The sequence below is a fragment of the Neoarius graeffei genome, chromosome 12, assembly GCF_027579695.1.
Source record: "Neoarius graeffei isolate fNeoGra1 chromosome 12, fNeoGra1.pri, whole genome shotgun sequence".
Taxonomy (NCBI): Eukaryota; Metazoa; Chordata; class Actinopteri; order Siluriformes; family Ariidae; genus Neoarius; species Neoarius graeffei.
In genome coordinates this window covers 66,641,019-66,660,196 of record NC_083580.1, presented here as the reverse complement: position 1 = coordinate 66,660,196, position 19,178 = coordinate 66,641,019, and the positions used below count along the sequence as shown (strand labels likewise).

General features: G+C 43.6%; 1 protein-coding gene and 1 non-coding gene across 2 annotated transcripts; one reads left to right on the top strand and one right to left on the bottom strand.

The window, feature by feature from the left end:
• Positions 1-5,636: 5,636 nt before the first annotated feature.
• On the bottom strand, positions 5,637-7,251 carry LOC132895020 (WAS/WASL-interacting protein family member 2-like). The gene is made up of 4 exons (XM_060935183.1): positions 6,779-7,251; positions 6,602-6,682; positions 6,025-6,493; positions 5,637-5,902 (listed from the first exon to the last, which is right to left on the bottom strand). Exons 1-3 carry the CDS (start codon positions 7,209-7,211, stop codon positions 6,054-6,056), a joined length of 954 nt encoding a protein of 317 aa, XP_060791166.1. The 5' UTR covers positions 7,212-7,251; the 3' UTR covers positions 5,637-5,902; positions 6,025-6,053.
• Positions 7,252-11,318: 4,067 nt separating this feature from the next.
• Positions 11,319-11,391, top strand: trnaa-agc (transfer RNA alanine (anticodon AGC)). Its single transcript has one exon. It is a non-coding gene; the product is annotated as a tRNA-Ala (tRNA).
• The last annotated feature ends 7,787 nt before the right edge of the window (positions 11,392-19,178 follow it).

The window sequence follows — 19,178 nt, the reverse complement described above, 5'->3', positions numbered from 1 at the left end:
GAATTTTTTTTTCTATCAGTTTTGTTTATTGGAAAAAATACTTTTTATTTGTGTGAATCTGTTGTTCAAGTGTTTATACTTCTGTTTTCATACACATTTTATGTTTCTAATTAATGAGCCACACCATAAGTTATGGGAAAAGGTATTGGAGGCAAGGGCGCAGATGGCACTTGGGACGGGGGGGACATGTCCCCCCCCCAGATTTATAGTGACCCTTATCTGTCCCCCCCCCACCGTCCCTACGTATGGCGCCAAACATAGGTAGAAAAAGTGAGGATTAATGCTCTGTTAGTTAGACTAACTTAGATTGCAGCACAAAGTTGAAATGGCAGCAGCAGTAGCCTTGTCTATGATCAGTCCACATTACACCGATTCAAAAAGGGGATAGGCTGGAGCAGATCCTTGCAGAGTTGGGAAAGCAAGGTGTTCAATTTTCCACGTAATTCTTGGTTAATAACACTGCACAGCTCATCCATTTGGTGTTTCTGCTATGACTAATGGTGCGTTCAGTTGTACTTGTAAGTTGGAAGTTTGAAGTCGGAAAAGCATTGAAATCTAGCATCTACGTTGGGGTTTTCATTTCATTTCATTAACTGTCCATTTTTTTCGAATTCCATGTTCCATGATGTCCCAGTTTTTAAACTGGGAAGCGGCGGAGAGATGTTTTTGGGACCTATTGAGTCTGCTTCTAGACGGTAAATTTGTTTGGCTGCAGAGGGATTTTTTTTTTTCTATCAGTTTTGTTTATTGGAAAAAATACTTTTTATTTGTGTGAATCTGTTGTTCAAGTGTTTATACTTCTGTTTTCATACACATTTTATGTTTCTAATCATTTACATGAAGGCACAAGTGTGAATCATTTCAATTTTCATCTCATCTCATTATCTCTAGCCGCTTTATCCTTCTACAGGGTCGCAGGCAAGCTGGATCCTATCCCAGCTGACTACGGGCGAAAGGCGGGGTACACCCTGGACAAGTCGCCAGGTCATCACAGGGCTGACACATAGACACAGACAACCATTCACACCTATGGTCAATTTAGAGTCACCAGTTAACCTAACCTGCATGTCTTTGGACTGTGGGGGAAACCGGAGCACCCGGAGGAAACCCACGCGGACACGGGGAGAACATGCAAACTCCACACAGAAAGGCCCTCGCCGGCCACGGGGCTCGAACCCGGACCTTCTTGCTGTGAGGCGCCAGCGCTAACCACTACACCACCGTGCCGCCCCTGAGATCAGCAAATGTTTAAATAAAACATGCAGAAGACATGAAGTTTTGCAGCGTGATTAACATACCAGACAAATAACAATTTGATCATGTATGGCTAGTGTTGACCAGGTAGACCTTTGTCTACCAATGTTCATTCAGTTAGAAAACTCACAATTCTAATGTATATTGAAGCTTCAGTACATATATGCATTTACACAAAATGGAATCATTTGCTGACAGCTCAGTCCCCCCCAGTTCAAAAATCCTATCTGCGCCCCTGATTGGAGGTGAGATTGAGAAGAGAGGTAGCAATCTGTGAACAGCAGTACGGGTTTATGCCAAGGAAGAGCACATCGGATGCAATTTTTGCTTTAAGAATGTTAATGGAGAAGGCCAGAGAAAGCTACATTGTGTGTTTGTAGACCTGGAGAAGGCATACGATAGAGTGCCGAGAGATGAGTTATGGTATTGTATGAGAAAGAGTGGAGTGAATGAGAAGTATATTAGAGTGGTGCAAGACACGTGTGAGAACAGTGAAACAGCAGTGAGGTGTGCAGTTGGAATGACTGAATGGTTCAAGGTGAAGGTGGGACTCCATCAAGGATCTGCTTTGAGTCCTTTCTTGTTTGCCATAGTGATGGATAGCTTGACGGACGAAGTGAGGCAAGAGTCACCATGGAACATGATGTTTGCGGATGATATTGTGATATGTGGTGAAAGTAGAAAGGAGGTTGAGCTGGGTTTGGAGAGATGGAGGTATGCATTGGAACGAAGAGGAATGAAGGTGAGCAGGAGCAAAACAGAATACATGTGCATCAATGAGAATGGGGGTGAGAGTGTAGTGAAGATGCAAGGAGTAGACGTAAAGAAAGTTGGTGAATTCAAGTACCTGGGGTCAACTGTGCAGGAAATGGGGGCTGCGATAGTGAGGTGAGAAAGAGAGTGCGGGCAGGGTGGAGCAGTTGGAGAAGGATTTCGGGAGTCATTTGTGATAGGAAAGTCCCAGCAAAAGTGAAAGGGAAGATGTATAAGACAGCAGTGAGACCAGCTGTGATGTATGGATTGGAGACCGTACCCTTAACAAAGAGACAGGAGGCAAAGTTGGAGGTGGCGGAGTTGAGGATGTTAAGGTTTGCGATGGGAGTGACGAGGTTGGACAGGATAAGGAACGAGCACATCAGAGGGACAGCACATGTGGAGAGCTTGGGAATTAAGCTAAGACTGAGATGGTATGGGCACATCCTGAGAAGAGATGCAGAGCATGTTGGAAGGAGAATGTTGAGGATGGAGCTGCCAGACAAACGAAAACGAGGAAGGCCAAAGAGGAGATACATGGAGGTGGTGAGAGAGGACATGAAAGTGGCAGGTGTGATAGAGAAGGATGCAGAAGACAGAGAGCAATGGAGACGAAAGATCCGCTGTGGCGACCCCTAATCGGGAGCAGCCAGAAGAAGATGATTATTTATTTTGAGATACAGGGAAGAGTAGGTTTCAAATTCATCTCATCTCATTATCTCTAGCCGCTTTATCCTTCTACAGGGTCGCAGGCAAGCTGGAGCCTATCCCAGCTGACTATGGGCGAAAGGCGGGGTACACCCTGGACAAGTCGCCAGGTCATCACAGGGCTGACACATAGACACAGACAACCATTCACACTCACATTCACACCTACGGTCAATTTAGAGTCACCAGTTAACCTAACCTGCATGTCTTTGGACTGTGGGGGAAACCGGAGCACCCGGAGGAAACCCACGGGGAGAACATGCAAACTCCACACAGAAAAGCCCTCGCCAGCCACAGGGCTCGAACCCAGAGCTTCTTGCTGTGAGGTGACCACCGTGCCACCCATACATTAATCTGCCTCAATTAAATCAAGTCTGTCTTATTTTATTTGCACCTTATAGGTTTGAAACACTGCACTGACAGGATGGTTTTCAGCAGGGTTATGTTCTATTATATTATATTATTTATTTTTAAAAAGGGAGTTTGTTGTACCTTGGTGGTGCGAACTCTAGAGGTTGGAGTGAAGATCACAGCATCTCTTTATTTCATAATATTTTAAATCACCTATTAGTATTCACAAAAATCAATGTCAAAGACAAAACTGAGTTAGATTAATTATGTCTGCATAATAGATTATTTAATACTGGAATAGAGGAGGGAAATGAAATTTAAGGGAAGTAAGTGATAGTGCATTTCACAAGTCCATTCCTGGACACTATTTTATTTTATGTAAATACTTAATTTAATTTATCGAGAAGTTTTCTCTATTTTCTATTCTCTGTTTATCCTGTAATGATGCTGCTGGAATTTTAATTTCCCTGAAGGAACCCTCCCAAAGGGATCAATAAAGTTCTATCTAATCTAATCTATTTTCTATCTGGTTTTCTCCACGGAGGGGGATTAGCTCAAATGGTAGAGCGCTCGCCATTCATCAATGCCTCCACCATAAAAAGAGCAGCGCGGGATTCTTCGATGCCTCCTCCACCGATGCATTCATTCGTTTATTTGAAATGTTTATCTATGGCTAACTGTACTCTAACTTATGGCAATGCAATGCTATGACAAATGGTGGTAATAAAAGAAAATGTCTTTACCTTATATTAGCAGTGACAAGAACTGTGTATATTAATAGTAATGCTTTCCCATGTTCATGTTAATTGTTTGATGGTAATAATAAAGTGGCACAGACACAATATGCTGGGTTTTTTTAGCTGCTACAACTGTTGACTTAGGATGATACACAGGATACAGTAACTTTATAGTAGACCTAATAGGGAGAGGTGTTTCTCCTTATATTAGTAGAATTACTACTAAAAGTTTGCCAATAATAATTATCTTCATATAGTCAGTCCATTTAATGTTCAGGTTGTTTGATGGTGAAGTTAAGTGCACAAAGACAGTAACACAATATGTGGTGTATTTTGTATGATAAAGGTTTTTTTTATGATGATACACAGGCCGAGACAAATACATCTGAGTGCAATCAATCACTTTTAATGTATCTGAAATTGGACAGTAAAAAACAAGAGATGAAACATCAAGTTTAAAAACCAAGCATGTATTTAATCACTCACACAAACCAATGTACAATTTACAGGGAGAAATGTGCATGAGTAAAGGGGGAAGGTTGTCAGGAAAACTATGTACATGTAAAAACTACATAATATATGTGGTATATACACACACACACAAACACACTATATACAAGCAATAGCAGCAGAACTTATACACACTATATACATATTGTACAATAGAAGAACTACTTTTGAGCTCTCTGTTCTTCCAACCACTCTTCAACAGACTTGCCACCTGAGGCCTGGGAACAGAAAGTCGCGCTCCCAAAGCGACTATGCCCATACTCTTTAGTCTTGGGTTTGCCACATTGGCTACACATGTTATATGTCGCACCCCTTACATATTTTCTTTTCTCTGCACTACCACTGGCCTCTTCAGCGGCTCGCCGACGCCTGTTCCTCTCTGTGTACCGTGAAACAGGAGGTGGTGGGCCAGCGGGAGGAGGCGGCGGGCCAGCGGGCGGAGGTGGCGCAGGTACAGATGGGGCTGCACCAGGTGTTGAGGCAGCCAAAGTCGTTGCTGGGAGCTGGAGAAAGGGAACAGGTGGTACAGGAACAGTCATTGCTGGGAGCTGTACCAATGGGACAATTATGAGACCATTATTGTGTAAATTTGAGGGAAATCAATAAAAAAGGGGGAGACCTACCACTGAATAAGTGTCCGCTGGTTGATTTGAAACAACTGAATTGTTGTATCTGCCATCAACCGTGGGCTGGCGATGATCAAGTCACGGATGTGGTGGTAATCATCCAGAATTCTGGTCCACCTGGGAGTGGAAACACCGGCCTTCCTGGTAGTGCACTTGTGCAAAGTGCACAAGCGTGTGCACATGGCGTCTACCAAGCGGCTGGTACCAGGCCACTGAGCCGGCCCCCCAGGGTGACCTATCAAGCTGCGCTTGACGCTCTCCACACCCGGTGTGACTCCAGACCGCTTCGGTGCCTTGAATCGACCAGACGACAGCCGCTCCTGGTGACGTGGCTGGTAGTCGATCCTCTCCTTGTCGCTGTCTGGGAGTGCCGCCCACAGCTGGATGACCTTGGTCACCTGTGGCTCAGTGAGGTAGGTGGCATCTCGCAGGTCCACCAGGTAAGCAGCCAGCTCTTGCACTTTGTCCCACCCAGGAATGCCATCCGGTCCAACGACGACGCCCTAAATAAAAAAAAATTAAAAAGTATTCATTAGTAGTGGTAAATGTAAAATGTAGTAACATTAACTTGGAATTGAAATATCTGTTAGTGTCTTACCTGAGCCCCTGAAGTGGTGGCAGCAGCAGTAGCAGCAGGGTGCAGTCCTTGACCCGACGTGGACGGAACGGCGGCGGCAGCAACTGGACGGTGACCTCCACCCGTGGACGTGGACGGCAGTTCTGGTAGAGGTGGTGGTGAAGGTGCCCGACGCCTTGTGGTTGAGGGCCTCCTTTCAATGTCATGGTCATCGTCAGTCAGCACAGGAACTGTGATGTCCTCTGTCTCCTCCTCAAAGCCTTCGTCCTCAATGTCCTCGTCATCAATGTCCTCCACCAGCTGGTCCTCCTCCTCTTGGTTGTGGAGCGTTGGAGTAAGTGATATGCCAGTCTGGCTGTACAGGTACTCCATGGCCAACAATTCACCTATGAAAAGTAAAACAGAAAAACAGAAAATTGTTCATATTCAAGTAATACATTAAAATGTAACTATATGATACACTGCCTGAGGTAATTTTGTCCTTTTTGAATAAGTGATCAGTGCTAACCTGTGTAGACTCCAGGACTGCGGTACTGCTCATCCCAACGTTTTCCCAGAACGGCTTGGCTGAGCCGATCCACGGCCTCCTGCAGAACACTGCCGTAGGTGCGCATGGAAGTGGGTGCTTGAACAGAGTCCTTCATTCTGTCCTCGTTCCAGCGCATCAGTTTCACACAGCTTCAGCTGGGTCACCAGCTCCGGTTTCCCAGTCTTTGGGTTTGCCTTGAACAGTGTGTGGCGAATCCACTCCTGTTGGAAGGGAGGAAGATGGTCCTTCCAGTGAGAGGGGAGATCCACCGGTGGCTGTGGCTGAGCAACTTCTACTGGAGGAGGCATGGCGGCTGTTGGAGGAGGCATGACGGCTGTTGGAGGAGGCATGGTGGCTGCTAGAGGAGGCATGGTGGCTGCTGTTTGCAGCTGTGTCTCACACTCTTGTGTGGCACGCACAAGTTCCTCATCGTCGGCCTCAGAAGGGCCTGGAGCACAAATAGTAAAATTGTTAGGTAGGCCTACAGTTACACACAGACAAATGTACACAGAGACAACACACAGACATGAATGTATGGAAGATGGTGCTTGCTTACCACAGAGGAAGCGCAACTGTTGGGGAATGGGTTCTGGGCGCCGATGTGCAGTGCTGGAGCCAGACAATTGCGGTGCTGGAGCTGAAAAAAAAAGACCGGAAAGGTAAGGCAAAATGATTAACGCAACATACTGCATGCATGCATATTAACCGTTGGTGAATACTGAAAACCACTTACAGGGTTTCACAGGTGACACAAGTTTTTTGGCCAGCTGTGAGGGAGGCAAGTGTTTGCCACGTGCCAGCAGAGCTTTTACAGAGGCAGGCGTCCGTGGACCCGTTTGGATGGTGGTAGGTGATGGGGCAGGAGAAGAGGCGCTGGCACTGGAGGCTGGAGATGGCTGATGCTCCCTGGTACTGGTACCCTCAGCTGACCGTCTTTTCAAAACATATGCCTTGAAAAGGGCCATGTTGGTGTTGGGCCGTGCATTTGACTGTAGCACGTACCTGACGAGTTTCTGGGCCCCGTGGCTCTGGTCCTCGTACACCTCTTTCAGAGAGCGGCCCTCAAAGTCTCCAAACTCCAACAACAAACAGCCCGTGTCTCCTTGTGGGTGCCATGAGGAGCCGGGCTGATGTGGCTGACTGCCGACGGAAAACTGGATACGCATGCATTTTCTGAAAGAAAGTGAACATAGGCTGTTAGCTGTAGTCATCTTCAAAACAACCATACTATCTCATCTCATTATCTCTAGCCACTTTATCCTTCTACAGGGTCGCAGGCAAGCTGGAGCCTATCCCAGCTGACTACGGGCGAAAGGCGGGGTACACCCTGGACAAGTCGCCAGGTCATCACAGGGCTGACACATAGACACAGACAACCATTCACACCTACGGTCAATTTAGAGTCACCAGTTAACCTAACTTGCATGTCTTTGGACTGTGGGGGAAACCGGAGCACCCGGAGGAAACCCACGCGGACACGGGGAGAACATGCAAACTCCACACAGAAAGGCCCTCGCCGGCCACGGGGCTCGAACCCAGGACCTTCTTGCTGTGAGGCGACAGCGCTAACCACTACACCACCGTGACGCCACAACTATACTATACTACAATAAACGTATTACGCCATGTAATTTAATTTAATGTAATTTCTACTGATTACTTGTCTACCCTTACTCTTAAAATAGCTGGACCTGTATGGGGTAGTAGTAAATCATGTAATGATTTAACCAATGAGTTTCTCCTCATGACCGCAAGATCTCGTAATTAGGCGACTGTAAAGACTGTTTCTTTTTTAACACGAATAAAATAAAATCTGCTATTTTCGATATTCAAACCGCTTGAGACATTAATATGACGGAATATACTAGAGCATACATCAACGTCACATATTCTTCTGTTTACTCGACATTCGGTAGCACTGTTTACAGTCTTTACATCTGCACATTCCTCATTGAATCGGCTAAACCATGGTCGGTTTTAAAACAAATAAACCGTTTTGAGTACATACAAATACATTTCAGTACGCAGTTTGCCTTTTACATTTAATCGGTTTAGTCTGATTCAACAAATGCGACAATTTCCCCCTTCCTCATACAAGTAAGCCAGATTTCCGGTGGGCAGGCTGTTTGTTTGACCATTTAACCCGTTTTCACCAGAAATGAAGCACAACAACAAATTTTAAACCGTTTGGGTTTAATATCTTTTCGTATAAGTAAGAGATTTCCTTTACAGCCACCTACGTTAATGGTAGTCAATTACCACAGGCAGAAGAACAACACCGTGTATCTAGTGTTGCCACACGTCCAGGTTTTTCCGGGATTGTCCCGGTTTTTTTGTGGAAAATGGAAAATGTCCAGGAAAATGGAATAACCTTCCCGGGACACGTTTTGTCCCGGTTTTTTACTTCCTCACATTATCCCCCATCACAGGCGTAACTTTAATAAGGACAGGTGGGGACATGTCCCCACCAACTTTGACAGGGCAGGGGACAGTCCCCACCAACATTTCACGCCTTTTCCGAACGTTTAGAGACACGCGCGACTGTTTTCCCCTGTTTTATCCCATGAATGACAAGCCCCGCTGTTGCCGCCGCTTAGCTGCTGTTTTGAGAGCTGTTACCTGATTGGCGGCAGCTCTCTGCTATGTGTGCAGCAACCAACGACTCATTGGACCAAACTGGACAATGTGAACATTAAAGACATTTGTCAGCAGTTTGTGGAAGTAAGTGAGAGGAGAAGGAAGGTGTTTGGTACTTTTAAATGAATACTGTGGTGCATAGTCTTACATGAAGGGCAAGGGAAGTTTCATTTTTTTTGTTTCTTTTTAATTATTATTATTTTTTAAATAACTGTAAACTGGAGGCTTTTTTTTACATTATTGTGATGTTCGTCCCTAATGTTGAGATGTTCGTTTCTTTTTGAAATGTTTTAAATTTTGTAATAATTTGAATTGAATTGTTTGACTTGCAAATACATTTTGTGGTTTGCACAAATTACACAGATTATAAAATCACCTAGATTTCCTTTATATGTAAGATTATATTATTAATTTGTGCCTTGTTGAAACTGCTACACCTGTTTCTTCCCAGACCTGGTGTAATCCTGGTTTAGTCCAGGTATAATCTAATTTATTATTATATTAATTCTAGTTTAGTTTGCTCTTGTTTGTGGTTTAGCCTTGGTTTAGTCCTGATGTGATCCGTGTTTGCCCTGGCTGAAACATTGAAGTTCTGGTTTAGACCTGGCTCGTGTATAATCCTGGTTTAGTTTTGAGTAGTCCTGTTTATGTGCTATCCCTTACCCCTTAGTTTGTATCTGTTTTGACTGAGCATTGTTGGTGGCCCTATTGTTTTTTTGTGACACTAGAATCAACAATAAAAAGATGGCAATGAATGTTTTAAGATGATACTGTTTATTGTGTATTTTTTCATATAGCGGTTGTACTGCAGGACACAAGTCCTTCCACAGAATCTAGTAATAATGTGTAATGTGTATATAGTTCATATGTAAAGTATGTTCAATCAACCAGTGTGCAAGAGAGTATTTGGTAGGTGTATTTTACCACCTTTTACCCATCGGAGTGCATCAGATTGCTTTATTTATGTGTGAAGATTCACAAAATTTTCTGGGGCAGGATCCCCCCCAGTTCTACATTTGTTTGGTCCATCATGTTTCCAGCCTTTCACTGCATACCCATTGACAGCCTGCCCTGAAATGGTTTTCATAAAAGTAGTGAGGCCATAGTACGCATCTCAAAATGCATCAAAATTAAGCCTTAAAACGGGATCTTTCTAAATTTTCTCCAGGGGGACCATGCCCCCTGACCCCCCTTGAAGGGAAGTATCGTGCCTGGAAATGTCCCCACCAACTTTGAACACAAAGTTACGCCCTTGTCCCCCATTGAAATAAACACAAATCATTAATGTTTCTCGCAGCCACTTAACATATTAATAGTTTTCACGTAAGCGGGCATATTGTAGGCAGCTGCTTGTGCGGCCTCACCGAATGTTTGCGCACGCAGCCAGTCGCCGTTGCTAGGTGATCGTGGTCAATACAACGGCGGCCGCGCGAAATCAAAGATACTGGAATACCGTAATACCAAACAATAGGTGAGAGTTCCCTTGGTCGGTGCGCGAGTAGGCTGGCTGTCTACTTCCTATGTTCTGATTCTGATAAAGGCTGGTTCTAAAGCCTGGGCCAATTTCACCAATAAATGAATCATTAAATAAATCATTAAATATATCAAAAAAGAATGCCTGAACACTGGCGTGAGAAATGAATAAATCAGTTGTCCCAATAACATAGCACCTCTCTCTTGTGATTAAAACAAAGGATTAGGGCTATTTGGTATGATACGGTAGTCTAACTTTTAAAGTTCAGTTCTCCAGAGAAAAGGCTAAAACAACAACGAAGCAGACTGAGAGAAATTATATTGATTATATTTGTATTATTTTGATTTGGAAACGGAATGGGAGGAGAGACAGACGATGAGGGAGTCGGACAGAATGAAGTAGAAGATCCGGTACCTGTCAAAAAGAAAAAAAAGACATGTGACATTCAACGAGGGATGGGCAAATTTTGACACATTAAGCGAATGCCCTAAAAAAAAAGCATTGTTCAAAAAAAAACCCAAAAAAAAAACATTGTTCAAAACCTGCACTGATAAAGAAGGGAGGGGGGCAAAAAAGATTATCCCTATAAAAATAACTGTTTACTCTGTTAACCCCTACTATTGTTATGAAGAGACAAATGTCAAAACTTGTTTATGGAGTCAAATGTATTTTCTTTTATTTTTGTATGTAATTAAAACTTGGCCTAAAGCTTCAAAGTAAGATGCATGCTCTTCAGGGGGCTGTTAGCCTACTATTAAATATTTGTTAAAAAAAATATTGGCGTCCAAATAAGATCATTCCTATATGAAATTATTTTTTGTAATAATATTTGTGGTAGTGCCCATTTAAGGGTTAAGAAGACAAAATGAATTTTAACTAAACGCCTAACTGCACCAGTTGAACTGTTTTATTTTGAACATTCACATAAGGCATCGTAGATGTGCGTGTCCGCAGCCCTCAACCCCCGCGCTCGTACGTGCGCGCAGGCGCGGCCGCCGACCGATGTGTCCCGGTTTTTTACAAGTAAGCCCATGGGAGGCAACCTCATTGGTCAAAAGTAAGCCCATGTCGGACCTGATTGGCCACTGTGGGCTTACTTTGGGCTTACTTTAGCGGTAACAGTGAGACACAGTAGGGCAGGCAGGGGCCCGATGTCCGTGGAGGGGGATTAGCTCAGATGGTAGAGCGCTCGCTTAGCATGCGAGAGGTAGCGGGATCGATGCCCGCATCCTCCAAGTGCATTTTTCCTCGAATGAATGAACGTCTATCTTGTATCATCTAAATGAACAAAGAATATGAATCACATTTATTATTAATCATGATGCTTCTTAATTATAAGGACACTAAGTCCTACCATTCGAAATAATTAATTCCTGAGGAATTTAGTCACATGAAGTGTAACAGACAGCAAGAGTCATAGGTTGGAATGTAATCGGGGAGAATATTCCCGAAATCAGAAACAGGATTCGTTTGGAAAGTGATCTAAAATTCCAGAACTGAGTGAATCTGCGTGCTTTATGGTATTTTATTCCCGCCTATGCAGCTCCAGTGCAGCAGGGGGCGCTGTGCACCCGACTGGTCATGAGAATTCCGGGAGTTTGAAGTGAATCAGAGCAATCGGTTCATCCTCGAAACTAAACACGCACACGAGTGATAATAGATTTGCAACGGGTTTCTGTGTACTTTTTTGTGGTCATTCTATTCTACTGTCGTGTCAGTAACAGAAATTATCAAATAAAACATGAATGTTTCTCGGCTCAAGACAGCAGCGAGTCAGATGAACGAATCACTGATCTGTTCGGTTCGTTTGGGTGATTCATTCGGAAAGATTCATTCGTTCCTTCGGTTACTCTGATATTAAATTTCCATGTAATTATTTTTTGTCGATAGATAGATATACTTTATTTCGGTGTCACTCCACAACACACAGTAAAAAAGGTATATAAATACAAAATTCAGTCAAATTACCCCCCTCCCTTTGACAAAAATAAAAAGTGTTAGGGACCACTCAAAAAGAGTTGGGAGACACCAACTAAAAAAATCATTTAAAAAAATTATATAAAAACGTACAATATGGTACCAAGGAGACAAAAATTGGAACTCGTAAAAAAACAGTCTTCTATTTAGAATAAAGTAGCAGGCTTTGGCATGGCACATTCGTTGATGCAATATTTACCAAATAAAATTACACACAATTTATTTGTATCATCTCATCTCTAGGCAAGCTGGAGCCTATCCCAGCTGACTACGGATGAAAGGCAGGGTACACCCTGGACAAGTCACCAGGTCATCACAGGGCTGACACATAGACAACCATTCACACCTACGGTCAATTTAGAGTCACCAGTTAACCTAACCTGCATGTCTTTGGGGGAAACCGCAGCACCCAGAGGAAACCCACGCGGACAACATGCAAACTCCACACAGAAAGGCCCTCGCCGGCCACTGGGCTCGAACCCAGACCTTCTTGCTGTGAGGCGACAGCGCTAACCGCTACACCACCATGCCACCCTATTTGTATCTCATCTCATCTCATTATCTCTAGCCGCTTTATCCTTCTACAGGGTCGCAGGCAAGCTGGAGCCTATCCCAGCTGACTACGGGCGAAAGGCGGGGTACACCCTGGACAAGTCGCCAGGTCATCACAGGGCTGACACATAGACACAGACAACTATTCACACTCACATTCACACCTACGGTCAATTTAGAGTCACCAGTTAACCTAACCTGCATGTCTTTGAACTGTGGGGGAAACCGGAGCACCCGGAGGAAACCCACGCGGACACGGGGAGAACATGCAAACTCCACACAGAAAGGCCCTCGCCGGCCACGGGGCTCGAACCCAGACCTTCTTGCTGTGAGTCGACAGCGCTAACCGCTACACCACCATGCCACCCTATTTGTATCATCAAAATAATTAAAATTAACAATATACTTAGATAATATATGAAATAATTCATCACGAATGTTCACATAGATGTCACAGTGTAAAAGAACACTGTGAGATAAAAAGAGAGATTAAAAAAAAATACAGTGAATAACAATGTCTTTTTGCAACATCAATCTTTTTCCATTCTTTAACAATGACCTCTTTTAGTGACTGGATGCTGGATGGAGAGTGATGCTCAACTTGTCTCTTCAGAATTCCCCAAAGAAAATGAAGGCTACAAGAAGATCAGCAAAGCTTTACTTATCAGTCAGAATACTGTAGCAAAAGTGGTACAAAAATTTAAGAAAGATGGAACTGCAACCATCTCACAGAGACGTCCAGGTTGTCTACGGAAGTTAACACCTCGACAGGAGCGTCTTCTGATGAGAAGGGTTGAAGAAAATCGGCATGCAAGTTCACTGCAGTTATCTAAAGAAGTAGAAAGCCAAACTGGGGTGACTATTTCCCGTGACACAATACGGCGTACACTGCAGAGGAATGGCATGCATGGATGCCGTCCACGAAAGAAGCCTCTCCTAAAGCCCAGGCACAAAAAAGCCCGCCTAGAGTTTGCCAGGGCCCATGCTGACAAAGATGAAGACTCTATACTCTGGAGTGATGAGACCAAGATAAATGTTTTTGGAACTGATGACTTCAAAACTGTATGGCGTCGCAAAGGTGAGGAATACAAAGAAAATGCATGGTGCCTACAGTGAAACATGGTGGTGGCAGTGTCCTTATGTGGGGCTGCATGAGTGCTGCTGGTGTCGGGGAGCTGCATTTCATTGATGGCATCATGAATTCACAGATGTATTGCTCTATACTGAAAGAGAAGATGCTACCATCACTCCGTGCCCTTGGTCATCATGCACTTTTCCAACATGATAATGATCCTAAACACACATCTAAGGCCACCGTTGGATTTCTGAAGAAGAACAGGGTGAAAGCGATTCAGTGGCCAAGTATGTCTCCTGATCTGAACCCAATCGAACACCTATGGGGAAATCTGAAGAGACAAGTTGAGCATCACTCTCCATCCAGCATCCAGTCACTAAAAGAGGTCATTGTTGAAGAATGGAAAAAGATTGATGTTGCAAAATGTCACCAACTTGTTCATTCCATGCCTAGAAGACTTGGTGCTGTCATTAAAAATCATGGAGGCCATACAAAGTACTAGATGTAGTAGTTTTTGTTGTGGGGTGCACTCATTTTTGCACCACCCTAATTTGAGTAAAACTGAAAAAATGTGTAATCTAAGTTTATATTATTAACCTTACTTTCACATTATAAGTTAAACAGATGTTATATTAAACTTTGTCTTGTCAACATTTTGGAAATTGTTTGTGTTCATTGAGATATTGTTTAAAATGTTACTTTTCAAAGGGGGTGGACTCATTTACGCTCAGCACTGTACCTCTATAATACAGCATGTACCTATTTTAAATAGCAGAAAGAAAAAAGAAAAGAAAGCACAACTTTATTCATCACACACTTGTGAAATTCCTCTCTGCATTTAACCCATCTGAAGCAGTGAGCACACACATGCACACACACGCGAGCAATGAGCACACACACATACCCAGAGCAGTGGGCAGCCATGCTAAAGCCAGTATCTCACTGGGCTGCAACAGCTTGCAACTAGTTGGAGACACAACAATTGTGATAAAATATGCAAATTAGCAACAGTTTTCACTTGGAATCACACTGAATTGATACTTATGACACGTTTGCGTGCGTCGCACGAGTGTTGCACGAATGTCACAAGAACTCCTGGCAAACTTTGGCCAAAAATTCACCAGAAGTTCATATACCTGGAGCACGAATGTCATGCGACATTCGCAAAACACAATTGCGATTTTTTTCAAATTTGCGAGTGTCGTGCGACAGTTGCACTAATGTCGTGCAACAGTTGTGCGACAGCTATGCGTGATGTTTGAGAAATTTGAACCATATAAATACGGAGCCCTCCAAATCTGGTCCGCATATTGCGCAAATGTGCATCCACTTGGGTAACTGTAAAATACGAATATGCAAAAGACATTTAATCTATTTATACATATAGTCATGTTGCACATTTTAAAGGCGTCGTTTCCGTAATAAAGTATTGTATTGTGTATGAATAGTCACAAACATCACAATAAATGGAGTCACTTATTTGAAAAGTTTGTATTGCACTTGCACTTCACATACGAATGGCGTCTGTTCTGTCAAACTAAAATTCTATTACAAAAATATACAATTTATACTCACCTGTTGGCGGGAGGAGTGTAAATCTTTCTCCAGTCCTTGTCGTTCTTCTGGATAAGATCATGTATTAACTGATTTTTCATCTCCCTGTTTTTATAATTTTGTTTGGATTTATCATAAAAAATAGGATGATTGAGCCAAAATTCGGCAAGCATGTCCTGGTGTTCATCCTTCCGGGGTACTGCCGTTCTGCACCACTTACTGCCTTCATTCTTTTACCTTCCTCAGCAGGCAGGGAAGTAGAGGAAGCCTCAGAGTCCTCCCCATCAGAACCAGGCCCTGTGACTTTCTCAACTTCTATAGGGGCCCGTTGGGCAGGGCCAGTAGTCCCCCTTCCCCTGGACTTGCCTTTCTTGTGTGGCATGGCAAAGTTGCGAGGAAATTGAGAAGCCCTGCGAATGTTTCAAGACACTTTTGAAACACTCTCGCGAATGATGTTCGCAATTTGTCACAAGCTGTCGCAGCCCAGTGAGATACTGGCTTAACAACGCCCGGGGAGCAGTTGGTTAGGTGCCTCGCTCAAGGGCACCTCAGCCAAAAGGCCGTCCCATATTAACCTAACTGCATGTCTTTGGACTGTGGGGGAAACCGGAGCACCACCAGGAGGAAACCCACGCAGACACAGGGAGAATATGCAAACTCCACACAGAAAGGCCCCTGCTGGCCACTGGGCTCAAACCCAGAACCTTCTTGCTGTGAGGCAACCGTGCTAACCACTTACACCACTGTGCCACAAAACAAAGATACATTTTAGTATCTTGTATACAGGTGCATCTAAAAATAGAATATCGTGAACAAGTTCATTTTTCATAATTTAATTTTAAAAAATGTATTCTTATATTCTTTATTCATTACACATAAAGTGAAATATTTCAAACATTGTTTTTTTATGATTATGGCTCATAGTTCATGAAAATCAGCAATCCAGTAGCTCAAATTATTAAAATATTCCTAAGATCAATCAAAAACATTATTTACAATACAGAAATGTCCAACTTCTAAAAAGTATGTTCATTTATACACTCAATACTTTGTTGGGGCTCCTTTACCACAAATTATTGCATCAATGAGGCGTGGCATGGATGTGATCAGCCTGTGGTACTGCTGAGATGTTACTGAAGCCCAGGTTGCTTTGGTTGCGGCCTTCAGCTCGTCTGTATTTTTGGGTCGGGTGTTTCTCATTTTCCTCTTGACAATACCCATAGATTCTCTCTGGGGTTCAGGTCAGGCGAGTTGGCTGGCCAATCAAGCACAGGAATATCATGGTCAGCAAACTGTTTGGTAGTAGTTTTGGCACTGAGGGCAGGTGCTAAGTCCTACTGGAAAAGGAAATCAGCATGTCAATAAAGCTTGTCAGCAGATGGAAGCATGACGTGCTCTAAAATCTGATGGTAGATGGCTGTGTTGACTTTGGACTTGATAAAACACAGTGGACCAACACCAGCAGATGACATGGCACCCCAAATCATCACAGACTGTAGAAACTTCACACTGGACTTCAAACTCCTTGGATTCTGTGCCTCTACATTCTTCCTCAAGGCTGTAGGGCCTTGATTTCCAAATGAAATGCAAAATTTACTTTAATCTGAAAAGAGGACTTTGGAACACTGAGCAACAGTCCAGTTCTTTCTCTTCTTAACCCAGGTGAGACACTTCTGACGTTGTCTCTGGTTCTGCAGTGGCTTGATATTAGGAATGTGACAGTTGTAGTCCCTTTCCTGAAGACGTCTGTACGTGGTGGCTCTTGATGCACTGATACCAGCCTCAGTCCACTCCTTGTGAAGCTCTCCCAAGTTCTTGAATGGACTTTTCTTGAAAATCCTCTCAAGGCTGCAGTCATTACTGTTGCTTGTGCATCTTTTCCAGCCAGCCTTTTCAGCATTGACCTTCTGCAGCTCTTGTGGAGGGCGTCTATGATCGTCTTCAGGACAACTGTCAAGTCGGCAGTCTTCCCCATGATTGTGGTTGCATGTACTGAATTAGACCGAGAGATACACGGTATTTATACTGCTTGAATAGTAATTTACTCAAATATTTTGATATATTTTTTGTGCCATAGGATATGTAGGCCATCCATCCATTACTTGTGGCTGCTTATCCTGTTCTACAGGGTCTCAGGCAAGCTGGAGCCTATCCCAGCTGACTATGGGCGAGAGGCAGGGTACACCCTGGACAAGTCACCAGATTATCACAGGGCTGACACATAGACACAAACAACCATTCACACTCACAGTCAATTTAGAGCCACCAATTAGCCTAACCTGCATGTCTTTGGACTGCGGGGGAAACCGGAGCACCCGGAGGAAACCCACGTAGACACGGGGAGAACATGGAAACTCCACACAGAAAGGCCCTTGCCAGTCACGGGGCTCGAACCCTGAACCTTCTTGCTGTGAGGCAGCAGTGCTAACCACTACACCACCGTGGCTTTGCAGAACTAATATCTACAAATGTACTATTGCTGCTAATGGGCCTAGATTATGGAATTCCCTCCTGAAGGAACTTAAATCTGAGACAACCATCATTAAATTAAAAAAAAACTTGAAGCAATATTTTCTCGATTTAGCAAAACCTTAGGAAGTTTGTATTTAAAGTGTCAAATGTTATTGGTTTTATAACTTTTTCCAGCCTGATGAGCATCAACAACGCTTTTTCTGAGGTCCTCAGAAATCTCCTTTGTTCATGCCATGATACACTTCCACAAACGTGTTGTGAAGATCAGACTTTGATAGATCTCTGTTCTTTAAATAAAACAGGTTGCCCACTCACACCTGATTGTCATCCTATTGATTGAAAACACCTGACTCTAATTTCACCTTCAAATTAACTGCTAATCCTAGAGGTTTACATACTTTTGCCACTCACAGATATGTAATATTGGATCATTTTCCTCAATAAATAAATGACCAAGTATAATATTTTTGTCTCATTTGTTTAACTGGGTTCTCTTTATCTACTTTTAGGACTTGTGTGAAAATCTGATGATTTATGCAGAAATATAGAAAATTCTAAAGGGTTCACAAACTTTCAAGCACCACTGTGTGCATGGTGGTGTAGTGGTTAGCACTGTCACCTCACAGCAAGAAGGTCCTGGGTTCGAGCCCATCGGCTGATGAGGGCCTTTCTGTGCAGAGTTTGCATGTTCTCCCCGTGGGTTTCCTCCGGGTGCTCCGGTTTCCCCCACAGTCCAAAGACATGCAGGTTAGGTTAACTGGTGACTCTAAATTGACCGTAGGTGTAAATGGTTGTTTGTCTCTATGTGTCCGCCTTGCGATGACCTGGCGACTTGTCCAGGGTGTACCCCACCTTTCGCCCGTCATCAGCTGGGATAGGCTCCAGCTCACCAGCGACCCTGTAGAACAGGATAAAGCGGCTAGAGATAATGAGATGAGATTTTATATATATATATATATATATATATATATGTAGCCGCTTTATCCTGTTCTACAGGGTCGCAGGCGAGCTGGAGCCTATCCCAGCTGACTACGGGTGAAAGGCGGGGTACACCCTGGACAAGTCACCAGGTCATCACAGGGCTGACACATAGACACAGACAACCATTCACACTCATGTTCAATTTAGAGTCACCAGTTAACCTAACCTGCATGTCTTTGGACTGTGGGGGAAACCGGAGCACCCAGAGGAAACCCACGGGGAGAACATGCAAACTCCGCACAGAAAGGACCTCATCAGCCGATGGGCTCGAACCCAGGACCTTCTTGCTGTGAGGCGACAGCACTAACCACTACACCGGACTTTAATTCTATTTTTTTTTATTGTTGTAAATTTTGTTAATTATGCCTTAGATATCATGGTAATGTGTAAATTATGTAATATACCTACATT